The 19,822-nt window shown below is 41.1% G+C and overlaps 2 protein-coding genes across 4 annotated transcripts; both read right to left on the bottom strand.

The window, feature by feature from the left end:
- Positions 1-794: 794 nt before the first annotated feature.
- On the bottom strand, positions 795-6,455 carry olfm4.1 (olfactomedin 4, tandem duplicate 1). The gene is made up of 5 exons (XM_061924393.1): positions 6,402-6,455; positions 6,142-6,315; positions 4,457-4,669; positions 1,721-1,868; positions 795-1,646 (listed from the first exon to the last, which is right to left on the bottom strand). Exons 1-5 carry the CDS (start codon positions 6,453-6,455, stop codon positions 811-813), a joined length of 1,425 nt encoding a protein of 474 aa, XP_061780377.1. The 3' UTR covers positions 795-810.
- Positions 6,456-6,846: 391 nt separating this feature from the next.
- lrrc74a (leucine rich repeat containing 74A) lies at positions 6,847-19,812 on the bottom strand. 3 transcript variants are annotated; one of them, XM_061925081.1, is made up of 14 exons: positions 19,445-19,812; positions 16,863-17,035; positions 16,694-16,801; positions 14,263-14,356; positions 14,133-14,182; positions 12,358-12,439; positions 12,181-12,266; positions 11,876-12,070; positions 11,669-11,764; positions 11,408-11,551; positions 10,896-11,000; positions 10,193-10,278; positions 7,540-7,706; positions 6,847-7,454 (listed from the first exon to the last, which is right to left on the bottom strand). In XM_061925081.1, the coding sequence occupies exons 1-14, from the start codon at positions 19,548-19,550 to the stop codon at positions 7,225-7,227; spliced, it is 1,722 nt and encodes a 573-aa protein (XP_061781065.1). In that variant the 5' UTR covers positions 19,551-19,812; the 3' UTR covers positions 6,847-7,224. The 3 variants fall into 3 exon arrangements, with proteins under 3 accessions (XP_061781065.1, XP_061781064.1, XP_061781066.1); XM_061925080.1 differs by having other exon boundaries at positions 6,847-7,706; XM_061925082.1 differs by lacking the exons at positions 11,408-11,551; positions 11,669-11,764 and having other exon boundaries at positions 6,847-7,706.
- Between the last annotated feature and the right edge of the window lie 10 nt (positions 19,813-19,822).

The raw sequence follows: 19,822 nt of genomic DNA, 5'->3' as shown, positions 1-19,822 counted from the left end.
CCTTAATCACAAATGTCTCAAAGGGTTGCACAAGCCACAACAACATCCTCGGCTCAGATCCTACATCAGGGCAAGAAAAAACCAAAAGGGAAAAACGAGAAACCTTGGAAGGGACCGCAGATGTGGGGATCCCCCCCTGGGTGACCGGTGCAATTTATGTCGAGTGGATACGGTTAATAATGTGAGAGTCCAGTCCATAGTGGGGCCAGCAGGGGATCCTCATGCATATAGACCCGTCGGGGCGCAGACTTTATCGACTGATGCCCACCAGCCAGTATCCGGTCGGCACGGATGAGCAAGAATCCGTCTAGGTAGACCAAGGTGTCTGACACATGCTCATCCTGCCAGACCCCACAAAGCCTGTCTGTCCTGCCCGAGAGACAGCAAAGTTGCACTCACACCAACCTCCAATAAACATGGCCCGACGCTCAGCGCCAGCTTGGCAGCCCGGTCCCCTCCTCCGCATCTCCACTTGAACCTGGTGAGGAATAATCTCCGCTTCAATACATTGATTTTAAATTAAAGCCAAAAAAATGGAGAGGATGCGTACTACGCATCCTCTCCATTGCATTGCGTAGTATAAAGTTTGGAGTTTTGCGGACTAGTTAAAATTATGCTTTTTTGAGACCTTTATCAAGCACACATTTGTTGCTCAATTTTGGGCGAGAAAAATAAAGTAGTTGTTATGGTAGTCCCCGGATGTATGGAAAAAAAACGCACACAGGATTGTTTTGATGCATGAGGGAATTTATTAGCATTTAAACAGAAAAGAGAAACACAAATTACTATTTTGAAAATTACATTACATTTTCAGATTGGGTTCTGTACCATGAGTGGTTTTGCTGTGGCCTCAGTTGTATGGTTAAACCACAAATGGTACTTAACATAGTAGCCGTCATTGTACATGTAGAGCTTCTGATCAGTTGGATTGTAATCCAGGTTGGAATACTTATCCTGGAAACGTTCAAAGAGAATACTTATCTGTTTCTCTTGTCTGGTTTTAGTGTCGAACATGAAAAATATTTCCTCATTTTGAATATCAACTGTCCTGACAGCATAAAGAACACCACACACCATGAAGACGTTGTTGATGCTCGGTTTATAAAGACTAGTCTGCCATTGCTCCACGATCCCAAAAGACTCTTCGTTTATTTTAGCGACAACCATCTTGCCATTGGACTCATCTGTTGTGTATGCCACCCAAAGGCCAGTTTCATCAGCGGCAAAGTCAAAGATCTGATAGCTTAATTTGGCGTATGAGAAGGTTTTGCTTGCCCCAGGAATCACCCTGGATTCATATGTCGCACTGGTAAAATTGTATTTAGCCAATCCAAATGGAATGTAGTTCTGATAATACAGTGTGTTGTCACGTACTATATAATTGCTACCAATACCACGCCATTGATTGGGCATTGTGTGATGCAGGAAAGGGGTTCTAAGAACTAGATTTTTGTAATTTGTGTAGAACCTAATGTTATTGATGTATGCACCGGAGTCCCCAGAAAACCAGTACATAGATTCTCTATCACGAATAGGCTTTGAATCTTTGCCCCAGCCTCCATATATGTAGCCGCTTGACAGATGAGCATTAAGTTGACTCACAATAGGCTTGCTGACCTTGATGATACCTGTATGTGCGCAGGAACCTTTAGCAAGAGAGAAGAACATCTTGTTACATACTTTCAGACACACAGAGAATTAAATGTGTTGAAGACCGAACCAATGTTAGGGTTAAAGAGCTCCTGGTGACGTCTCTCGCATTCCTCGAGCTCCATTTGGATTTTAATGTACTCTCGACGTGTCAAGAGTACCAAGTTCCTGTCATGGGTCTTCTCCATCTGATCTAGGGTCTCCACTATTAATGTGATCTGAGAAATTAGAGAGACATATGAGATATTTGTTTTTTCACAGATTAAAATAGCTCCTAGGTGTCTTCATAGCATCTGTGATATGCTATTAGTATATTTAAAATCCCCCTATACAGATATTTAGAGCAGCCAGTTTTGGGAGGGGTATGCTGGGTCTCATCCAAATGAACCAACGCTCAAATAAAATGTATACACTTTTCTCTGATGTCAGCTGTGGCTAGGAAATTATGTTGGTTAGTTGGTTCAAGTTTATTTCGAACATGTATACAATTTCAGCATGATAAATCACATATTTCAACATATTTCTCTTTACGCCATGTTCGAAAAGGAGTAGGAAGAATGGGCTATGCTTGTATAGCGCTTTTCTACCTTCAAGGCACTCAAAGCGCTTTGACACTATTTCCACATTCACACACACATTCCCACCTCGATGGCGGGTCTTGCTCAAGGACACAACGGACGTGACTAGGGTGGTAGAAGCCGGGGATTGAACCAGGAACCCTCGAGTGGCTGGCACGAGCACTCTCCCAACCGCGCCATGCCGAGCTTATTTAATCCTATCCTATTTTCACTTCATAGCAACTACCGGTGTTGAGACTAACGCGTTACAAAGTAACGCGTTACTGTAACGCCATTATTTTCGGCGGTAACGAGTAGTCTAACGCGTTATTTTTTATATTCAGTAACTTTTACGTTATTTCTTATGTAGTATCGGCTAGAAACAGAAGATCTGAGTGTGTTTTATTGGAGAGTTGCAGTGTCGTCCTTCTGAATCTTCTTGTGTCACAACAGGGATAAGAGAAGAGGCACGCTCTGTGTGTGTCTGGCTGTGGGTGTGGGGAGGGGGGCGGCGTGTCTGTGTTAATTAACAAGACATCATGGCGGAGCCGCAGTCGAGTTTCTGAACATGGAGATATTCTCACTACTTTTCTTTTGTCGAGCACTAAGAAAAGAACATTTTAGTTAAATGTAAGTTGTGTCTTAGATCAAAGATCCCATGTACTGCCCAAAACAGCAATTCAAATATGCTGAAACAGCTACAAAAGCAACATGCTTCAACGAAGCTAGTACAAAAAGACAGACTCCGATGCCACTTCACCTCCACCTCCACCTAAGGATTTTAACGGAGGCACTGCTAGCCAGGACAACGTTGATAGAGCCATTGCAGCGTATGTGGTAGAAGACATGCAGGCTATTTCTACAGTGGAGTCACCCGCTTTCAGGCAGCTAATTAGCATGATACCGGCGTCAAACAGCAAATAGCACGGAAAACATTTTCACGTACCTGGACAGTGAGGACATAAACATGGAAAGCGAGCTAAAGAAAACTCTCCAAACTCTGCCTCTGCTCATCATTCAGCACTGAAGGTACACATAATCTGTCAATTCTCTTATATACTCTTTCATTCTAGACTTCTAGAGTGTTTGATTATCACATCACTCTAAATGTATAACTATAAAGTTCACAAACATAAAGAGGGATCCTAGTGGGCCAGGCCAATATTTCCTTATCTCTAAACTAAAACTGGGGAAATGCGTAGAGTGTTCTGGGCTTCAGTAGTGTTGATCCCCTGAAGACATGATTTTATTTCAGAATGCCCTTGAGAGAAAAAAATGCCTGGTTAGGCTTTGTGTATGTCATGTGTGCCTTCCTTGGGTGAAGCCAGGTTTACAGCTATGTTGTGACATGTTGTTATTATGCTGTGTGTTACTTATGTATGTTATGTTGCAGCTATTTAGAATAGTTTTGTCAATTTGTTCTGGCCTGAAATAAATTGGTGTGTTGTATGTAGACCACATTGCTTAGCAGAGTTCAGTGATGCAAATGCATGTTAAGTTGATCAACAGATTGTATTATTCTTCAGTGCAATAACAGTACTGAAATTAAGGCTAAAAGGGCATTAATGGGGCCTTAAAAAAAAAATATATATATATATAAGTAACTAAATAGTTACTTTTCACAGTAACGCATTACTTTTTGGTGTAAGTAACTGACTTAGTAACTCTTTGCAATACAATTTACATAAAAATAATGTATCAATGTATACAGTAATAACTAGTTAAATCAGTCATGATTTACATATTGACATGAATAATATATTTTTTCAACAAGTTCAAGACGTTTATCATAATTCTATTTCTTTGTACTTTTTGTTTGAACAGCCTCTCAAACTGCTTCAAATAAGTACATTGTTAGATTTCTTTGTCTAATCCATTCCATAATTTCATTTCACATACTGATATACAGTACTAAAGGTTTTAAGTGTTGTACATGCATGCATATGTTTGAAGTTACATGTTTCTCCAAGGTTATATTTCTCTTTCTGTTGATAACAAATGGTTGTACTGTCTTGGGTGTAGCAGGTTATCATTTTCTTTGTGCATAATTTTAGCTGTTTGCAAATGCACCAAATCATTGAATTTCAATATTTTTGATTTCATAAATACTGCTAAGGGTTTATATGTTCTCTATATCCAACAAGTTGTTCTGTGTAGTCACTTGCGAGAAAAGACAGTGGCAGTTTACAAGTCACAGTGACATAGCTCACCAATCTGTTGTGCAGGTTCAACCATATTTGAGGACTTACCTCTTGATGAAGTGACTCAAAGACAGTGGTGGAACTTTTAAATGAAAGCTGCAATTCCTTAATTAGGGCCTCCACTTGTTTAATCTTCACCTCCAGGTCCTCCAAGGTGGCATCATTGTTGGTATCTGTTTTTTTCTCCAGTATCTCGATATCCGTTGTCAACTCGATTATCCTCTCTGCGTATTGTGTCATCTTAATCTCATAGTCCTCCATCTGAAATCAGGTACAAGATTACAGTTGGTACAAAATGCGGCTGCTAGACATTTGACAAGAACAAGAAAGTTTGATCATATTACGCCTATACTGGCTCACCTGCACTGGCTTCCTGTGCACTTAAGATGTGACTTTAAGGTTTTACTACTTACGCATAAAATACTACACGGTCTAGCTCCATCCTATCTTGCCGATTGTATTGTGCCATATGTCCCGGCAAGAAATCTGCGTTCAAAGAACTCTGGCTTATTAGTGATTCCCAGTGCCCAAAAAAAGTCTGTGGGCTATAGAGCGTTTTCTAATCGGGCTCCAGTACTATGGTATGCCCTCCCGGTAACAGTTAGAGATGCTACCTCCTTATGGCTTAAAGACCTTATGATGTATTTAGATCTGGAGAAAATAAAGTTCAATCTTAGGGGGGCACCTGGGAAGTTTTATTCTGTTTGGGGCTGTGTGATTGACTACATAGCTAAATTAAAGACGCTACAGGACACATGAAAAGTTCACCTTTCATAAACCAGCTTCCTTTTTGTTTTGTTTTTATTTATATTTATTCTGGGTGTATATTTACTATCTGCCTATGTTGAGAAGAAAGTGATGTACTAATTATTTTCCATTTGTGACTGTACCTTTAACTTACTGTATGTAGGACCTGGGGGGGTTATGTGTGTATGGGGCATGTGTCGCGTTGTTGTTCTTGGAAGTGGGTGGGAAAAAAAAGGGGAAAATGTGACTACTGTTCTATTGTATATTGTAATACCAGTCAAATTTAATAAAAACATTTATAAAAAAAAAAAGAAAAAAAAGAGACTCTACCTCAGTAGAAGCATTTAAGTGCCATCTTAAAACTCATTTGTATACTCTAGCCTTTAAATAGCCCCCCTTTTTTAGACCAGTTGATCTGCCGTTTCTTTTCTTTTCTTTTCTCCTCTGCTCCCCCCTATCCCTTGTGGAGGGGGAGACACACAGGTCCGGTGGCCATGGATGAAGTGCTGGCTGTCCAGAGTCGGGACCCGGGGTGGACCGCTCGCCTGTGCATCGGTTGGGAACATCTCTGCGCTGCTGACCCGTCTCCGCTCGGGATGGTTTCCTGCTGACCCCACTATGGACTGGACTCTTACTATTATGTTGGATCCACTATGTATGGACTGGACTCTCACAATATTATGTCAGACCCACTCGACATCTATTGCATTCGGTCTCCCCTAGAAGGGGGGGGGGGGGGGGGGGGGGGGGGGGGGTTACCCACATATGCGGTCCTCTCCAAGGTTTCTCATAGTCATTCACATCGACGTCCCACTGGGATGAGTTTTTCCTTGCCCTTATGTGGGCTCTGTACCGAGGATGTCGTTGTGGCTTGTGCAGCCCTTTGAGACACTTGTGATTTAGGGCTATATAAATAAACATTGATTGATTGATTGAAGTACAATCATTAGCATTGTTCTGTACATACTTCACTTGTAACTGATTACCTTTCCCATTTCCATCTCCAACTTGTGGTAGATCTGCTCAGCTGTCTGCTCCACCATCACCAGATCTTTTAGAGGAAAGGTAGAACTCGGCAAGAAAGCATCACAGGAGCAGAAGTCTGCACCACCGCTTCCTGCCATTATCTCAGCACTCAGTTCACTCCACTGGCTCAAACCCTGAAACAAAGAAACATTGTGTTACATTATATGTGCTTAAAGATGCAAAAGAATAATTAATGTAATTATTTAATTCATACACATACCCCCAAGGCCGGAGTGGAACTCAGCAGAGCAAAGAAATAAAGTGTGCCAATCATTCTGCCAGTCATGTATTGTAGGTGTTTACACGAACAGTGGATCCTTCTGTTCTTATATAGCCCATTTTTGAAACGTCTTGCAGGATTCACATATGCTCTTGTTCACAGTATTGTTAACTTGGACATGTCAAATGTTAATCTTATCTTCAGCAAACAGAAAATTAATCTACGGACATGCATCACCATTCAATGTACCAACGGTTGGGTGTAACCAACACCTGCTTGGGTTCCCATTGCATAGTTTTAAAATGTGGACTGAAATAAACTATAAACGTTTTTCTTTAAAAGGCACTGTAAGAAGGCAAAGCAATAGAAAAATAGTAACTTTATTTATTCCTGAAGAGAAATAGGATTTCACAAAGCCGACACAGGGCTCATCATCATCATCCAGTATTCATTCAAAAGTGACTTTATCACTCTCATACAAAGTCAGGAGATGTGGCTACTACGCTACCAATGGCAGCTTTTCTTCAAAAGATAAACATAATAAAACTACTCTACAGATCTACAGTCAGGGAATCATAAGGTAAATAAACTCAATAAAACAATGTAGCACCTTATTTTACAGAACATTGTTGCATTTCACATATATTCTTCTTGTGAGAAATACTAAAAGAGAACAATGTAAACAATGTTTGTGTTCATGTTCAGTTCATTGTTGGATTATTTGAATATTTCTCTACAAACTGCTTTGCTTTTGTTTTCTTCCCTTTTTTATTCGTAACTTCAATTTCTATTTGCTCATTGTCAAGCGCAACTCTAGACTTGGCTAGGTGGTCCAAAGCAGGCTTAATCTTGCTATGGCGCATCTCTGGGTTGGAGTGTACAGCCTGTGCAGAGGTGAACTTGCCTTGAGCAGAGAGAGGGGAAGCAGCCAGAAAGTTGGGTTGGGAGTGAGAGCGCAAAATGGGAGATTTGGTGAAATGGTGAAACCTTGAGCCTGTTGGCGTGGGCAGGTGGACATGGTTCCTGCTGGGGTTGGAGACTGAAGTATGTTCACTGTTGGACATAACAAAGTGGTGCCAAGAGCTGAAAGGGGTTGCCGAGAAGTGATAGGGCCCGGTTAGCTCTTCTCTGGGGTCACCTGGAGATATGACTACTGAGCCGTGTGGCGTCACTGCCTGTACAGTGCTCTGGAAGGTCTTCAGGATACGATCACTCTTATGCTTCTCTTTCTTCTGACGGGATGCAACCTTACGCAGCTGTTGACGGTGATTCCTCATCATCTGCTTCCTTGTATCTGCCAGTCCCCTGCACAGAAGCCACAGGTACTGTTTTTAATAATAATAATAATAATACCTGGGATTTATATAGCGCTTTTCTAAGTACCCAAAGTCGCTTTACATGTAGAACCCATCATTCATTCACACATGGTGGTGGTAAGCTACTTTCATAGCCACAGCTGCCCTGGGGTAGACTGACGGAAGCGTGGCTGCAATTTGCGCCAACGGCCCCTCCGACCACCACCTATCATTCATCATTCAATTCACCGGTGTGAGTGGCACCGGGGGCAAAGGGTGAAGTGTCCCGCCCAAGGACACAACGGCAGCGATTTTTGGATGGTAAGAGGCGGGGAGCGAACCTGCAACCCTCAGGTTTCTGGCACGGTTGCTCTACCCACTACGCCATGCCGCCCCTTAATGGAGCTATCTTGAACAAATGATTTTCAAGTTTTAGAGCACAGCACAGGTGATCCCAACAAATAAACAGATCTCATTTGGGTCTTTTTATACCTTAAAGAAAAAGGCTAAAATACTCCGAAATGAATAAACACATTGGATCAGCCCCGCTGTGATCAACTTCAGTTCTGGCAAACTTGACTATCGAGAGCATGGTTGCCCAACCTTTTTGCCCTACAAGGGCCAAAGTGAAAATGTGCCAACAGGCTGTGGACCAAATACAGCGATTTTAAGCATACAGCAGCATCATGAATGAGGAGTTTATCCCCGTATCGACATATATGAGGTTGTAGAGATAGTTACGTTCAACAGATGACAACTAGTTAGCCATGGGAACATGCTATCAATGATTGTGTGAGCTTGAAAGTGGTGAGTATGAATATGTGTTAAATTTGGGAAGCCACCCTTTGGCAAGTCAAACGAAATGACTCGGTAGTGCTTCTTTCCCACGGAGAAAAGGGGTGTTTGACAATTCAACTGCAAGGTTGTTAGTCGAATCAGACTCCTCTGAATCAAATCGTTGAATATTCTAAGAAACCCTCATAGTTTTTATGAACATCTCCAACTTTCTGCTTTAGAAATTTCTAGCACAGAGTCAAATTTTAGGTGGATCTAGACCAGGGGTCGGCAACCCGCGGCTCCGGGTCTTTGATCACTCTGATGCGGCTCAGCAGCTTACTTGCCGACCCCCCCGATTTTCCCGGGAGACTTCCGGATTTCAATGCCTCTCGCAGAAAACTCCCGGGATTAATATTCTCCGATTTTCACCCTTACAGTTATAATAAGGGCGTGCCATGATGATACAGCATTTGGCGCCCTCTACAATCTGTATTAACAACTTGCCAGCCCAACCCCTTGTTATGCAGTATGCATCTTCTGCTTGCACACGTACGTGACAGCAAGGCATACTTGGTCAACAGCCACACAGGTTACACTGACGGTGACCATATAAAACAACTTTAACACTCTTACTAATAATGCACCACACTTTGAACCAATACCAAACAAGAATGACAAACACATTTCGGGAGAATATCTGCACCTTAACACAACAGAACAAATACCCAGAATCCCATGCAGCCCTGACTCTTCCGGGCTACATTATACACTACAGCTACCACCAAACCCCGCCCCCACCCCAACCCTGCTCCCTCACACATCAACCCCCCCCCCCTCCCCCCTCTGTGCGTAGGTTGAGGTGGGCGGGGGTGTATAATGTAGCCCGGAAGAGTCAGGGCTGCATGGGATTCTGGGTATTTGTCCTGTTGTGTTTATGTTGTGTTACGGTGCAGATGTTCTCCCGAAATGTGTTTGTCATTCTTGTTTGGTGTGGGTTCACAGTGTGGCGCATTATTAGTAAGAGTGTTAAAGTTTTTTTTTTTTATACCGCCACCGTCAGTGTAACCTGTGTGGTTGTTGACCAAGTATGCCTTGCTGTCACCTACGTGTGCAAGCTGAAGCCCCTTACAACGTGTGGCTGATCAGGCACGCTGGTTGTAGTGGGTGTTATTTGCTGTACCATCACGGCACGCATGACGCTGACAAGCGCCATTCATATAAAACTTGCGTGCCGCACCAGCATTCAAGTTCCATATTAAGGTATGGGCAGCGAGTCTTAGACCCTGGTTTCAGTGGTTTATATATAGCACAAAGCAAAAAAAATACTTTCTATGCAAGTGTTATTTCATTTTAAATTTCAAAAAATTTTGTGGCTCCCATTGTTATCTTTAATTTGTGAAACTGGTCAAAATGGCTCTTTGACTGGTAAAGGTTGCCGACCCCTGATCTAGACAATACAAATAGGTCACAAATACGACACAATAAAGGGTTTAAATAATGTGGTAGACAAAAATAATCATCAAGGCAGCTCAGTTTCCCACAATGCAAATCAACATACGTAGCTTGACAGGATTACAACCTCAGTTAAACAAAGAAACCAATATTTGACAAGAGGATAAAAGTCACTCACAATGTTTACTTTTATCAAAAAGTAAAGTCAAAGAAGCAATGGCTAGGGCGTATATTGGAATGTAATCAAACAATATGGGACATACGCACCTGTAGTCTACCATTCCCGTCCTATCACGATCCAGCCTCTGAATAAGCTCCTCAATCTGGAATCGATCCAAGGGAACACTTGATTGCTGCATAGAGTTAAAAGTAATTCAGAGTCAAATCATGTTCTTTTTACCCTCATCAAAAGTTATATTTCCATCTATCCATCTATTTTCTACCGCTTGTTCCTTTCAGGGTTGCGGGGGGTGCTGGAGTACCAGCTGCACTCGGGCGGAAGGCGGGGTACACCCTGGACAAGTCACCACCTCATCGCAGGGCGCACACAGATAGACAGACAACATTCACACTCACATTCACACACTAGGGCCAATTTAGTGTTGCCAATAAACCTATCCTCAGGTGCATGTCAGTTAAATATTTTGTGTGTTTTTATATTGTAGAATAGAGCAGTCGACATGTTAATGTTGTAGACTTGTAGTCAAGACCTCATAAAACAAGTCAAGGTCAAGACTTTGAGAACAAAACAAGATGAAGACCACAAAATATGAGTTAAGATTAAGACCAAATAGACAGAGACAAGAACAAGACCAATAATGGCATGTTTAAACCAATTAAATGTGACTGTTTTTAAAACAAGTGTTCAGACCAAAAAAGATATTGACAACTATTTAAAGATTACCTTTTTTAAAGTGACAAAGGTGTTGTAACACAAGTTCTCTCTGCAAGGCTCACTCATTGTTCAAACCTGCACTGCGTTCCTGAAATCAGCCACAGGGACTCGCATGGTGGCATCTTTGTCAATGTTTCGGAAGAAATCCCAGAGACGTAGCTTGTGTTGATCCAGATAGTCCTTCAGTAAATGTGAGATTAGTAGATGTGAGTCCAATCAATAAAGACGCACAACCAACGACATATAATGTGCAATAAATAAAGTGTTTGATTAAAGACTAGACCAAGGGTGTCCAAAGTGTATTCATTATTAATTAACTCATTATTAACGAGGTATATTAGATCTAACACTTACAACTAGTTGCTTTGTCAACTATAACACAAAAGCTAAGATAATGTTTATTAACAGCTTAGTGTGTAAAAGTACTAATGCACATTAAATTGGTTTCAGCATATTTAATGTAAAAAATATATCACAGTGGCCCCCACCTTCTTTCATTTCTCAGTATGCACTCCGTGGAAAAGGTTTGGACACCTCTGGACTAGACATATGAAACATACACATTTTCATTTGGAAATATGACCAACCTGAATGACTTTCATTGGGTCAATGCGTTTTACTGGTTTCTTCGCAATAAATCCTCCCACCCCTCCGTACTGTACATTCAGACCAGGATGCTCCTCACAAGTCACATCCAGCAGATGCAAAAAGTTCTCATTAACTAAAACATTCTGTTTGGATAAAAGGGAAAACCAGTTAAAAACTGATTATGTGGGAAAACCAGACCAAGCCAATTGGTTATTTTTTACTCCGATTGTTCTGGTCAACAGACATGATGTGACACTCACACATATATTAATCTCTTCCAATGCAGTTTTATGCGTGTTCTTCACCATGTTGACCAGGGCCAGTGCTCCCTCAACTGTTAATGAATTGTAAGCGAGCTGCAGGAGCCATTAAGTAGATTATTTTCCATAAGACAGAACTGCATATAAACCGATTATCTCTACACTAACAATGTTGATTAATCTTGGTCTCATAGTCTCTTTACTCACCAGCAGAATTTGGAGAGTGCCATTGTACTCAAGACCCTTGCAAAGCATGCTGACACCCTCATTGGTGATACGGTTGTTGCTGAGGTTGAGGTGCACCAGAGTGTTGTTGAATTTCAGAGCTTCGCCCATAGCCAGGGCCCCCTCATTCCCAAAACCATTCCATGACAGGTCAAGGTGCTTTACCATCATATTCACCTTAATATGAAGAACAATACATTGAGACATGAGTAGGGCCATTATATTCTCTCATAGTTCCGTTCAGCATTACCTTTAAAAGAACAAGGAGAATGTGTGATATAAGTCACCTTGAGTCCAGCGCAAAGAGCAACAGCTCCTTTCATTCGGAGTTGATTCCAACAAAGGTTCAGCACCTCCAGACTATCGTTGTTTGCTGTTAACGTCAGTGAACAGACATGGACCTTGTGTTTACTAAAGTGCCTAATACTTTTGCCAGAGCATTATGTGTGTGGTTTTTCCCATACCCAAGAGGAATCCGAGATGCTCTCCTCCTCTTCCACAAAATCTATTGTGACTCAGGTCTAACTCTTTAATGCCCAAATTGATCTAAATGTTCAAAATAATAGCAGCACAAAGACAGGTTGATGATTAGATAAAGACTGCTCACAAACCCTTTGGAGATCCTAGGAACATTTTTCAAGTTTCAAAGTTTGAGAATGTACTATAGGTCAATCTGACTGGCGGATATACATTTTAACATACCGTAATGCTATGAATTGTCATCTCTTTTCCTTAAAAAAACCATACACAAGAAATGTTTTTTTTAACCACTGAAAAAAATATTTCCTATTCAAAACCACTTGAAATGTTTTTTTTTTCCCCATTTTGTAATACAGCAAATCTTCACCTACAGTATCCATCCATCCATTTTCTACTGCTTATTTCCCTTCGGAGTCGCGGGGGGCGCTGGAGCCTATCTCAGCTACAATCGGGTGGAAGGCGGGGTACACCCTGGACAAGTCGCCACCTCATCGCAGGGCCAACACAGATAGACAGACAACATTCACACTCACATTCACACACTAGGGCCAATTTAGTGTTGCCAATCAACCTATCCCCAGGTGCATGTCTTTGGAGGTGGGAGGAAGCCGGAGTACCCGGAGGGAACCCATGCAGTCACAGGGAGAACATGCAAACTCCACACAGAAAGATCCCGAGGCCGGGATTGAACTCACGACTACTCAGGACCTTCGTATTGTGAGGCAGACGCACTAACCCCTCTTCCACCGTGCTGCCCCACCTACAGTATTTATGGATTTATTTTTGCTGCTATAAATTGTGACGAGTTGAGCTTTTTTTTTTTATGGTAACTTCAATAGAAAGTGTTCTGGTGGCGGTCTCTGCTCTAAAACAACTGGGAGCCCTCTAGATCTCTGCTGTCAGTTTAAGGTCACCTCACATGTAGGCTAGCAGGTCATAACACATCGAAAGTTGAGTGGCAACCATCCAGCCGCCAGCTTCGCTGCCCAGCTTGCAGAAGTCAGAGGTCAACTTTTGTACCTAAAGCCGTGTTGCTCTGAAACTCTCAGCACCCATTATGCACATCTAAGCACCACTAACATCACTGCACTTCTTTGTGACTTTTTTATTTATTTAATAGCTTTGACATTTTTCACCTTATCCTGATCCCTATCTGTTACTATACTTTTCTTAGCACTGTATTTTTTTTTAGTACTTCTGTAAATAGTTTCATGATTTGTATATATTTCTTATTTCTTCCTCCTTTCTTCCAGGAGTACTGTTTTCTTTGATAGTATTTTAGCATTTTTAACATTAGCTTATTTTGTGTGTAATCATTTAATATTTGTGCCGTGCTTCTGTTTTTATTGTCCGTGTTTACTGCTGTAACAAGTTTACACTGTTTATTATGCTATTTACTGCTATATTTGCTGCTGTACGTGCCTTGAATTGCCCCTTGGGAACAAATAAAGTATTTTGAATTTGAATAGAAACAATTGCTGAAAATAATGAATTGAGGATGCATTTATTACAATGTTTTTTTTCAAACAAAAAACATTTAGGACTTATGTAAACTTTCTGACCCGTATAAAGTAGAAACATATTCCATCCATCCATTTTCTACCGCTTGTCTTTTTTGGGGCTGCGGGGGGTGCTGGAGCTTATCTCAGCTTAATATATAATATTTTACAGCAGCTTTTGCAAAGCTGACATTCTGTTGTTATTTGAGCTGAATCAGTAAGGATAGGTAAATGATCCCTTAAGGGTTTTAATAACTTACAGTCAAGGCGTCTGCAAAATATTTTGCATCATCATCTATAAATCCATTTCCTGTTGGACCAAAAAATAAATGCAATGACTAAAACATGGTTTCCATCAGTACGGCTTAATGTTGTTGACATATACATTACCTGAAAGTTTGATGGATTTTAGTGAAGTGCTATCCACCAACATTTTACCCATATACTCAGCTCCAGTCGAATGAAGGTGATTGTTGCACAAGTCCTGCATTATATGTACACATGCAAACACATTTATGATTATAGGAATAGAGACGAGAATACTGATATGCAGAACATGTCATCTTTTGACCGTTTTCTGCATGTATTATTGTATTTATCTACAAACCCCGTTTCCATATGAGTTGGGAAATTGTGTTAGATGTAAATATAAACGGAATACAATGATTTGCAAATCCTTTTCAACCCATATTCAATTGAATACACTACAAAGACAAGATATTTGATGTTCAAACTCATACATTTTTTTTTTTTTTGCAAATAATAATAAACTTAGAATTTCATGGCTGCAACACGTGCCAAAGTAGTTGGAAAAGGGCATGTTCACCACTGTGTTACATGGACTTTCCTTTTAACAACACTCAGTAAACGTTTGGGAACTGAGGAGACACATTTTTTAAGCTTCTCAGGTGGAATTCTTTCCCATTCTTGCTTGATGTACAGCTTAAGTTGTTCAACAGTCCGGGGATCTCCGTTGTGGTATTTTAAGCTTCATAATGCGCCACACATTTTCAATGGGAGACAGGTCTGGACTACAGGCAGGCCAGTCTAGTACCCGCACTCTTTTACTATGAAGCCACGTTGATGTAACACGTGGCTTTGCATTGTCTTGCTGAAATAAGCTGGGGCGTCCATGGTAACGTTGCTTGGATGGCAACATATGTTTCTCCAAAACTGGTATGTACCTTTCAGCATTAATGGCGCCTTCACAGATGTGTAAGTTACAAAATCCGCTACACCTCCCTGATACCGAAGTACATGTCAAACTACTTCCTTAACGTAAATGACCGCCATAACCACAACACCAGAGGGAGCTCCACCCACCACGTTAAACCCAGATTCCGATCTAACAAAGGTCTTAACTCATTCTCTTTCTATGCCACATCAATGTGGAATGCGCTCCCAACAGGTATAGCAGAAAGGGCATCTCTATCCTCCTTCAAAACCGCAATAAAAGTACACCTCCAGGCAACTTCAACCCTAAACTAACACTCTCCCCGGATTGTTAATAATCAAATGCAAACAATCAAATGTAGATACTTTTCTTATGCCTTCTGATCTCTCTCTCTATCTCTATGTCCACTACTTGCTGTACATATCCTACCAAGTCAGACCTACACTGTTTCAATATCCATTTCTCTGTTCTCAATTGTTGATGACTGATGATAACAACCAAACCTAACCCCCCCCCCCCCCTCCACACCCCGAATTGTAAATAATGTAAATAATTCAATGTATACACCCTGATGATTATTTTGTGTGATGACTGCATTATGATGATAGTATATATGATAGTATATATCTGTATCATGAATCAATTTAAGTGGACCCCGACTTAAACAAGTTGAAAAACTTATTCGAGTGTTACCATTTAGTGGTCAATTGTACGGAATATGTACTTCACTGTGCAACCTACTAATAAAAGTCTCAATCAATCAATCAATGGGCACTAATACACCCCCATACCATCACAGATGCTGGCTTTTCAACTTTGCGCCTATAACAATCCGGATGGTTCTTTTCCTCTTTGGTCCGGAGGACACAACGTCCACAGTTTCCAAAAACAATTTGAAATGTGGACTCGTCAGACCACAGAACACTTTTCCACTTTGTATCAGTCCATCTTAGATAAGCTCAGGCCCAGCGAAGCCGACGGCGTTTCTGGGTGTTGTTGATAAACGGTTTTCGCCTTGCATAGGGGAGTTTTAACTTGCACTTACAGATGTAGCGACCAACTGTAGTTACTGACAGTGGGTTTCTGAAGTGTTCCTGAGCCCATGTGGTGATATCCTTTACACACTGATGTCGCTTGTTGATGCAGTACAGCCTGAGGGATCAAAGGTCACGGGCTTAGCTGCTTATGTGCAGTGATTTCTCCAGATTCTCTGAACCCTTTGATGATATTACGAACCGTAGATGGTGAAATCCCTAAATTCCTTGCAATAGCTGGTTGAGAAAGGTTTTTCTTAAACTGTTCAACAATTTGCTCACACATTTGTGGGATGTTCCAAATAAGTGTTTGATGAGCATTCCTCAACTTTATCAGTATTTATTGCCACATTTCCCAACTTCTTTGTCACGTGTTGCTGGCATCAAATTCTAAAGTTAATGATTATTTGCAAAAAAAAAAAGTTTATCAGTTTGAACATCAAATATGTTGTCTTTGTAGCATATTCAACTGAATATGGGTTGAAAATTATTTGCAAATCATTGTATTCCGTTTATATTTACATCTAATACAATTTCCCAACTCATATGGAAACGGGGTTTGTATGTTGCTATGTAGCTATCAATGTTCTATGACTACGTATGTGCTTCATACCAAATGCTGAATGGTGAAATTAGCCCTCAGCATCTCTGCCAGGTGCTTGGCTCCCTCTGCTTGTATGTCGTTGTCGGACAGTTCAAGGGTGTTGATATGAAGGTCACTCTGAACACCAAATAGTTTTCATTAATACGTTTTAGTGTTAAACTTGCTTTTTGCAACTCACCACTAATGCAATACTGAGTGCCTTGCACCCCAATGGTCCGAGGCTTTGATGGCTGAGTTTCATGGTTGGAGAATTAAGGTTCTGAATGATATATGAAACTGGCACAACGCCCACCAACTTGCAGGCTTTCTGGTAGATATCAGCTACAGATGTCTCATTGTACCTGTTCATTTCTACAACAGTTTAAAACAACATTAAATGTGAGCAGATACTCCAGCAAAGTAGTATAATGCATTGAAATAACATTTGCATGAACATAATATGTACATCAGTGTATAGATATTCAACTAAATTATTTTGGGTCCCACATTTCCAGAAGGCTAAAGACCTCTCCCTTTACTAAATGTCCTACTTTGTATACTACGTAGAAACAGCGTCCTCTACAGTGGACATTTGATTTTGGACTATTTATTTCGTCAAGAGTTACGGGAGCGCAATACTGTTTTTAAAGACCTACTGCAAAAAAGCTAGTCAAAGATCATCTTTGAAAGCGTTTTTAAGAATCTGCTGCAAAAATGTGAGTCTCTCACAAGTTATTTTCACTAAATTCACAGGCCATCAGTTGAATAGCCCAAATGAGGAAAAAAGAGAAAACCTAAAATGGAATCATGCGAAACACCACTAGTATAACTAAAAAAGTTGAACAAATGACTGAAATAAACAAGCTAAAGCAACACCTTAGTTACATAAATCACTTTACAAACAAAGAAGAGGACTTTAAAGCTGTGCCTTGAGGAGCACCTCTGTTATGTAAATCACATGTTAGGACCCCAGTGCTCTATGATTGCTAGCAAGGTTAAATTGTCAATGAAAAGATCTGCTGATGTGTTTACAGTGGTCCAAGTTTCTCTATACAACAGGAACATTCTAGTGTTTAAAGGCCCACTGAAATGCGATTGTCTTATTTAAACGGGGATAGCAGGTCCATTCTATGTGTCATACTTGATCATTTCGCGATATTGCCATATGTTTGCTGAAAGGATTTAGTAGAGAACATTGACGATAAAGTTCGCAACTTTTGGTCGCTGATAAAAAAAGCCTTGCCTGTACCGGAAGTAGCAGACGAGTAGCGTGACGTCACAGATTGTGGAGCTCCTCACATCTGCACATTGTTTACAATCATGGCCACCAGCAGTGAGAGCGATTCGGACCGAGAAAGCGACGATTTCCCCATTAATTTGAGCGAGGATGAAAGATTCGTGGATGAGGAAAGTGAGAGTGAAGGACTAGAGGGCAGTGGGAGCGATTCAGATAGGGAAGATGCTGTGGGAGGCGTGTGGGACCTGATATTCAGCTGGGGATGACTAAAACAGTAAATAAACACAAGACATATACGTATATACTCTATTAGCCACAACACAACCAGGCTTATATTTAATTTGCCACAAATTAATCCCGCATAACAAACACTTCCCCCCTCCCGTCCATATAACCCGCCAATACAACTCAAACACCTGCACAACACACTCAATCCCACAACCCAAAGTACCGTTCACCTCCCCAAAGTTCATACAGCACATATATTTCCCAAAAGTTACGTACGTGACATGCACATAGCGGCACGCACGTACGGGCAAGCGATCAAATGTTTGGAAGCGTACTCACGGTACCGAGTCTGCGTATCCAACTCAAAGTCCTGCGTATCCAACTCAAAGTCCTTCTGGTAAGAGTCTCTGTTGTCCCAGTTCTCCACAGGCCAATGGTAAAGCTTGACTGTCATCTTCTGGGAATGTAAACAATGAAACACCGGCTGTGTTTGTGTTGCTGCAGTCGGCCGTAATACACCGCTTCCCACCTACAGCTTTCTTCTTTGCTGTCTCCATTGTTCATTGAACAAATTGCAAAAGATTCACCAACACAGATGTCCAGAATACTGTGGAAGTTTGCGATGAAAACAGACGACTTAATAGCTGGCCACCATGCTGTCCCAAAATGTCCTCTACAATCCGTGACGTCACACGCAGGCGTCATCATACCGAGACGTTTTCAGCAGGATATTTCGCGCAAAATTTAAAATTGCACTTTAGTAAGCTAACCCGGCCGTATTGGCATGTGTTGCAATGTTAAGATTTCATCATTGATATATAAACTATCAGACTGTGTGGTCGGTAGTAGTGGGTTTCAGTAGGCCTTTAAGGAATTTGCTGCAAAGATTTTTGTCTACAAAGTTTTGAACTGAACTCAGGGGGCCGGTATGATTTGGCCCCTTGGCTGCCAGTTGAATAGCCCTGGTGTATAGGTAGACTAGGGGTTTTTACAAGTTTGCCTCTCCAAAGGAGAATACTGTATAGTACAGTTGATGCCTTATTCCCTTAAAAAGTGATTTTTCAGAGCACAGTTTATGGCAAATTCTGCTTACCGCAGACTATTTACTCGCTCTTATAGTAGTCACCAAAAATCAATTATCATTTTATGTTGCTGAATTCAGGTTAGCAGGTTTGAAAAAAATAGTATTTGTTATTCTCACGCTGCTGTGCCTCTCCTAAAGTTTCATGGTGTCTGTCTGACACCGTGAAAACCTCCGACTGAAAGCAATGAGATGTCTTTTAAAAGCTGATCCATTAATAGACGAATGCACTTACCATCCAACTCCAAGTCTTTGTGCAGCTCATTTTCCAAGTCTTGCCTCAGTATTGTTGATGGTTTATTATCCTCTAAGCAGAGTGATTCAAAAGACAACGAGGACATTGTCGCCAACTTTTGTTGACTTAAACTACTTAGTTCAAGAGTGAACCATATTCTTTACTATGAGTCGGTATCGTGAAATGAAATGCCTACACTGTGCTTCCGTGTAAGTAATTCTATCCTTTAGCGGGGTACTAAATAATTCAGGCATTCTGCTGAGTAGTTCAGAATGAAAGAAAACATGGGGTTGGTTGATAATAATTGCTGCAATGACTGCAATGAGTTTTATTGTCCGAACTTAGGCAAAATAAAATGCACAACTGAGAGCTGCAGTT

The sequence above is a fragment of the Nerophis lumbriciformis genome, linkage group LG29 (assembly GCF_033978685.3).
Source record: "Nerophis lumbriciformis linkage group LG29, RoL_Nlum_v2.1, whole genome shotgun sequence".
Lineage (NCBI taxonomy): Eukaryota > Metazoa > Chordata > Actinopteri > Syngnathiformes > Syngnathidae > Nerophis > Nerophis lumbriciformis.
This window is presented reverse-complemented; position numbering and strand designations above follow the sequence as displayed.

Excerpts from the sequence above, each read along its gene's own strand:
- olfm4.1 (XM_061924393.1), bottom strand. The coding sequence starts at position 6,455 with ATGATTGGCACACTTTATTTCTTTGCTCTGCTGAGTTCCACTCCGGCC. Across the intron at positions 6,316-6,401 it reads GTTCCACTCCGGCCTTGGGG|GGTTTGAGCCAGTGGAGTGA; the intron begins GTATGTGTATGA and ends TCTTTGTTTCAG. Across the intron at positions 1,647-1,720 it reads GCTCTTTAACCCTAACATTG|GTTCCTGCGCACATACAGGT; the intron begins GTTCGGTCTTCA and ends CTCTTGCTAAAG.
- lrrc74a (XM_061925080.1), bottom strand. The coding sequence starts at position 19,550 with ATGTCCTCGTTGTCTTTTGAATCACTCTGCTTAGAGGATAATAAACCA. Across the intron at positions 12,440-14,132 it reads ATTTTGCAGACGCCTTGACT|ATCAATTTGGGCATTAAAGA; the intron begins GTAAGTTATTAA and ends TTGAACATTTAG. Across the intron at positions 11,001-11,407 it reads ACCCAATGAAAGTCATTCAG|GACTATCTGGATCAACACAA; the intron begins GTTGGTCATATT and ends CATTTACTGAAG.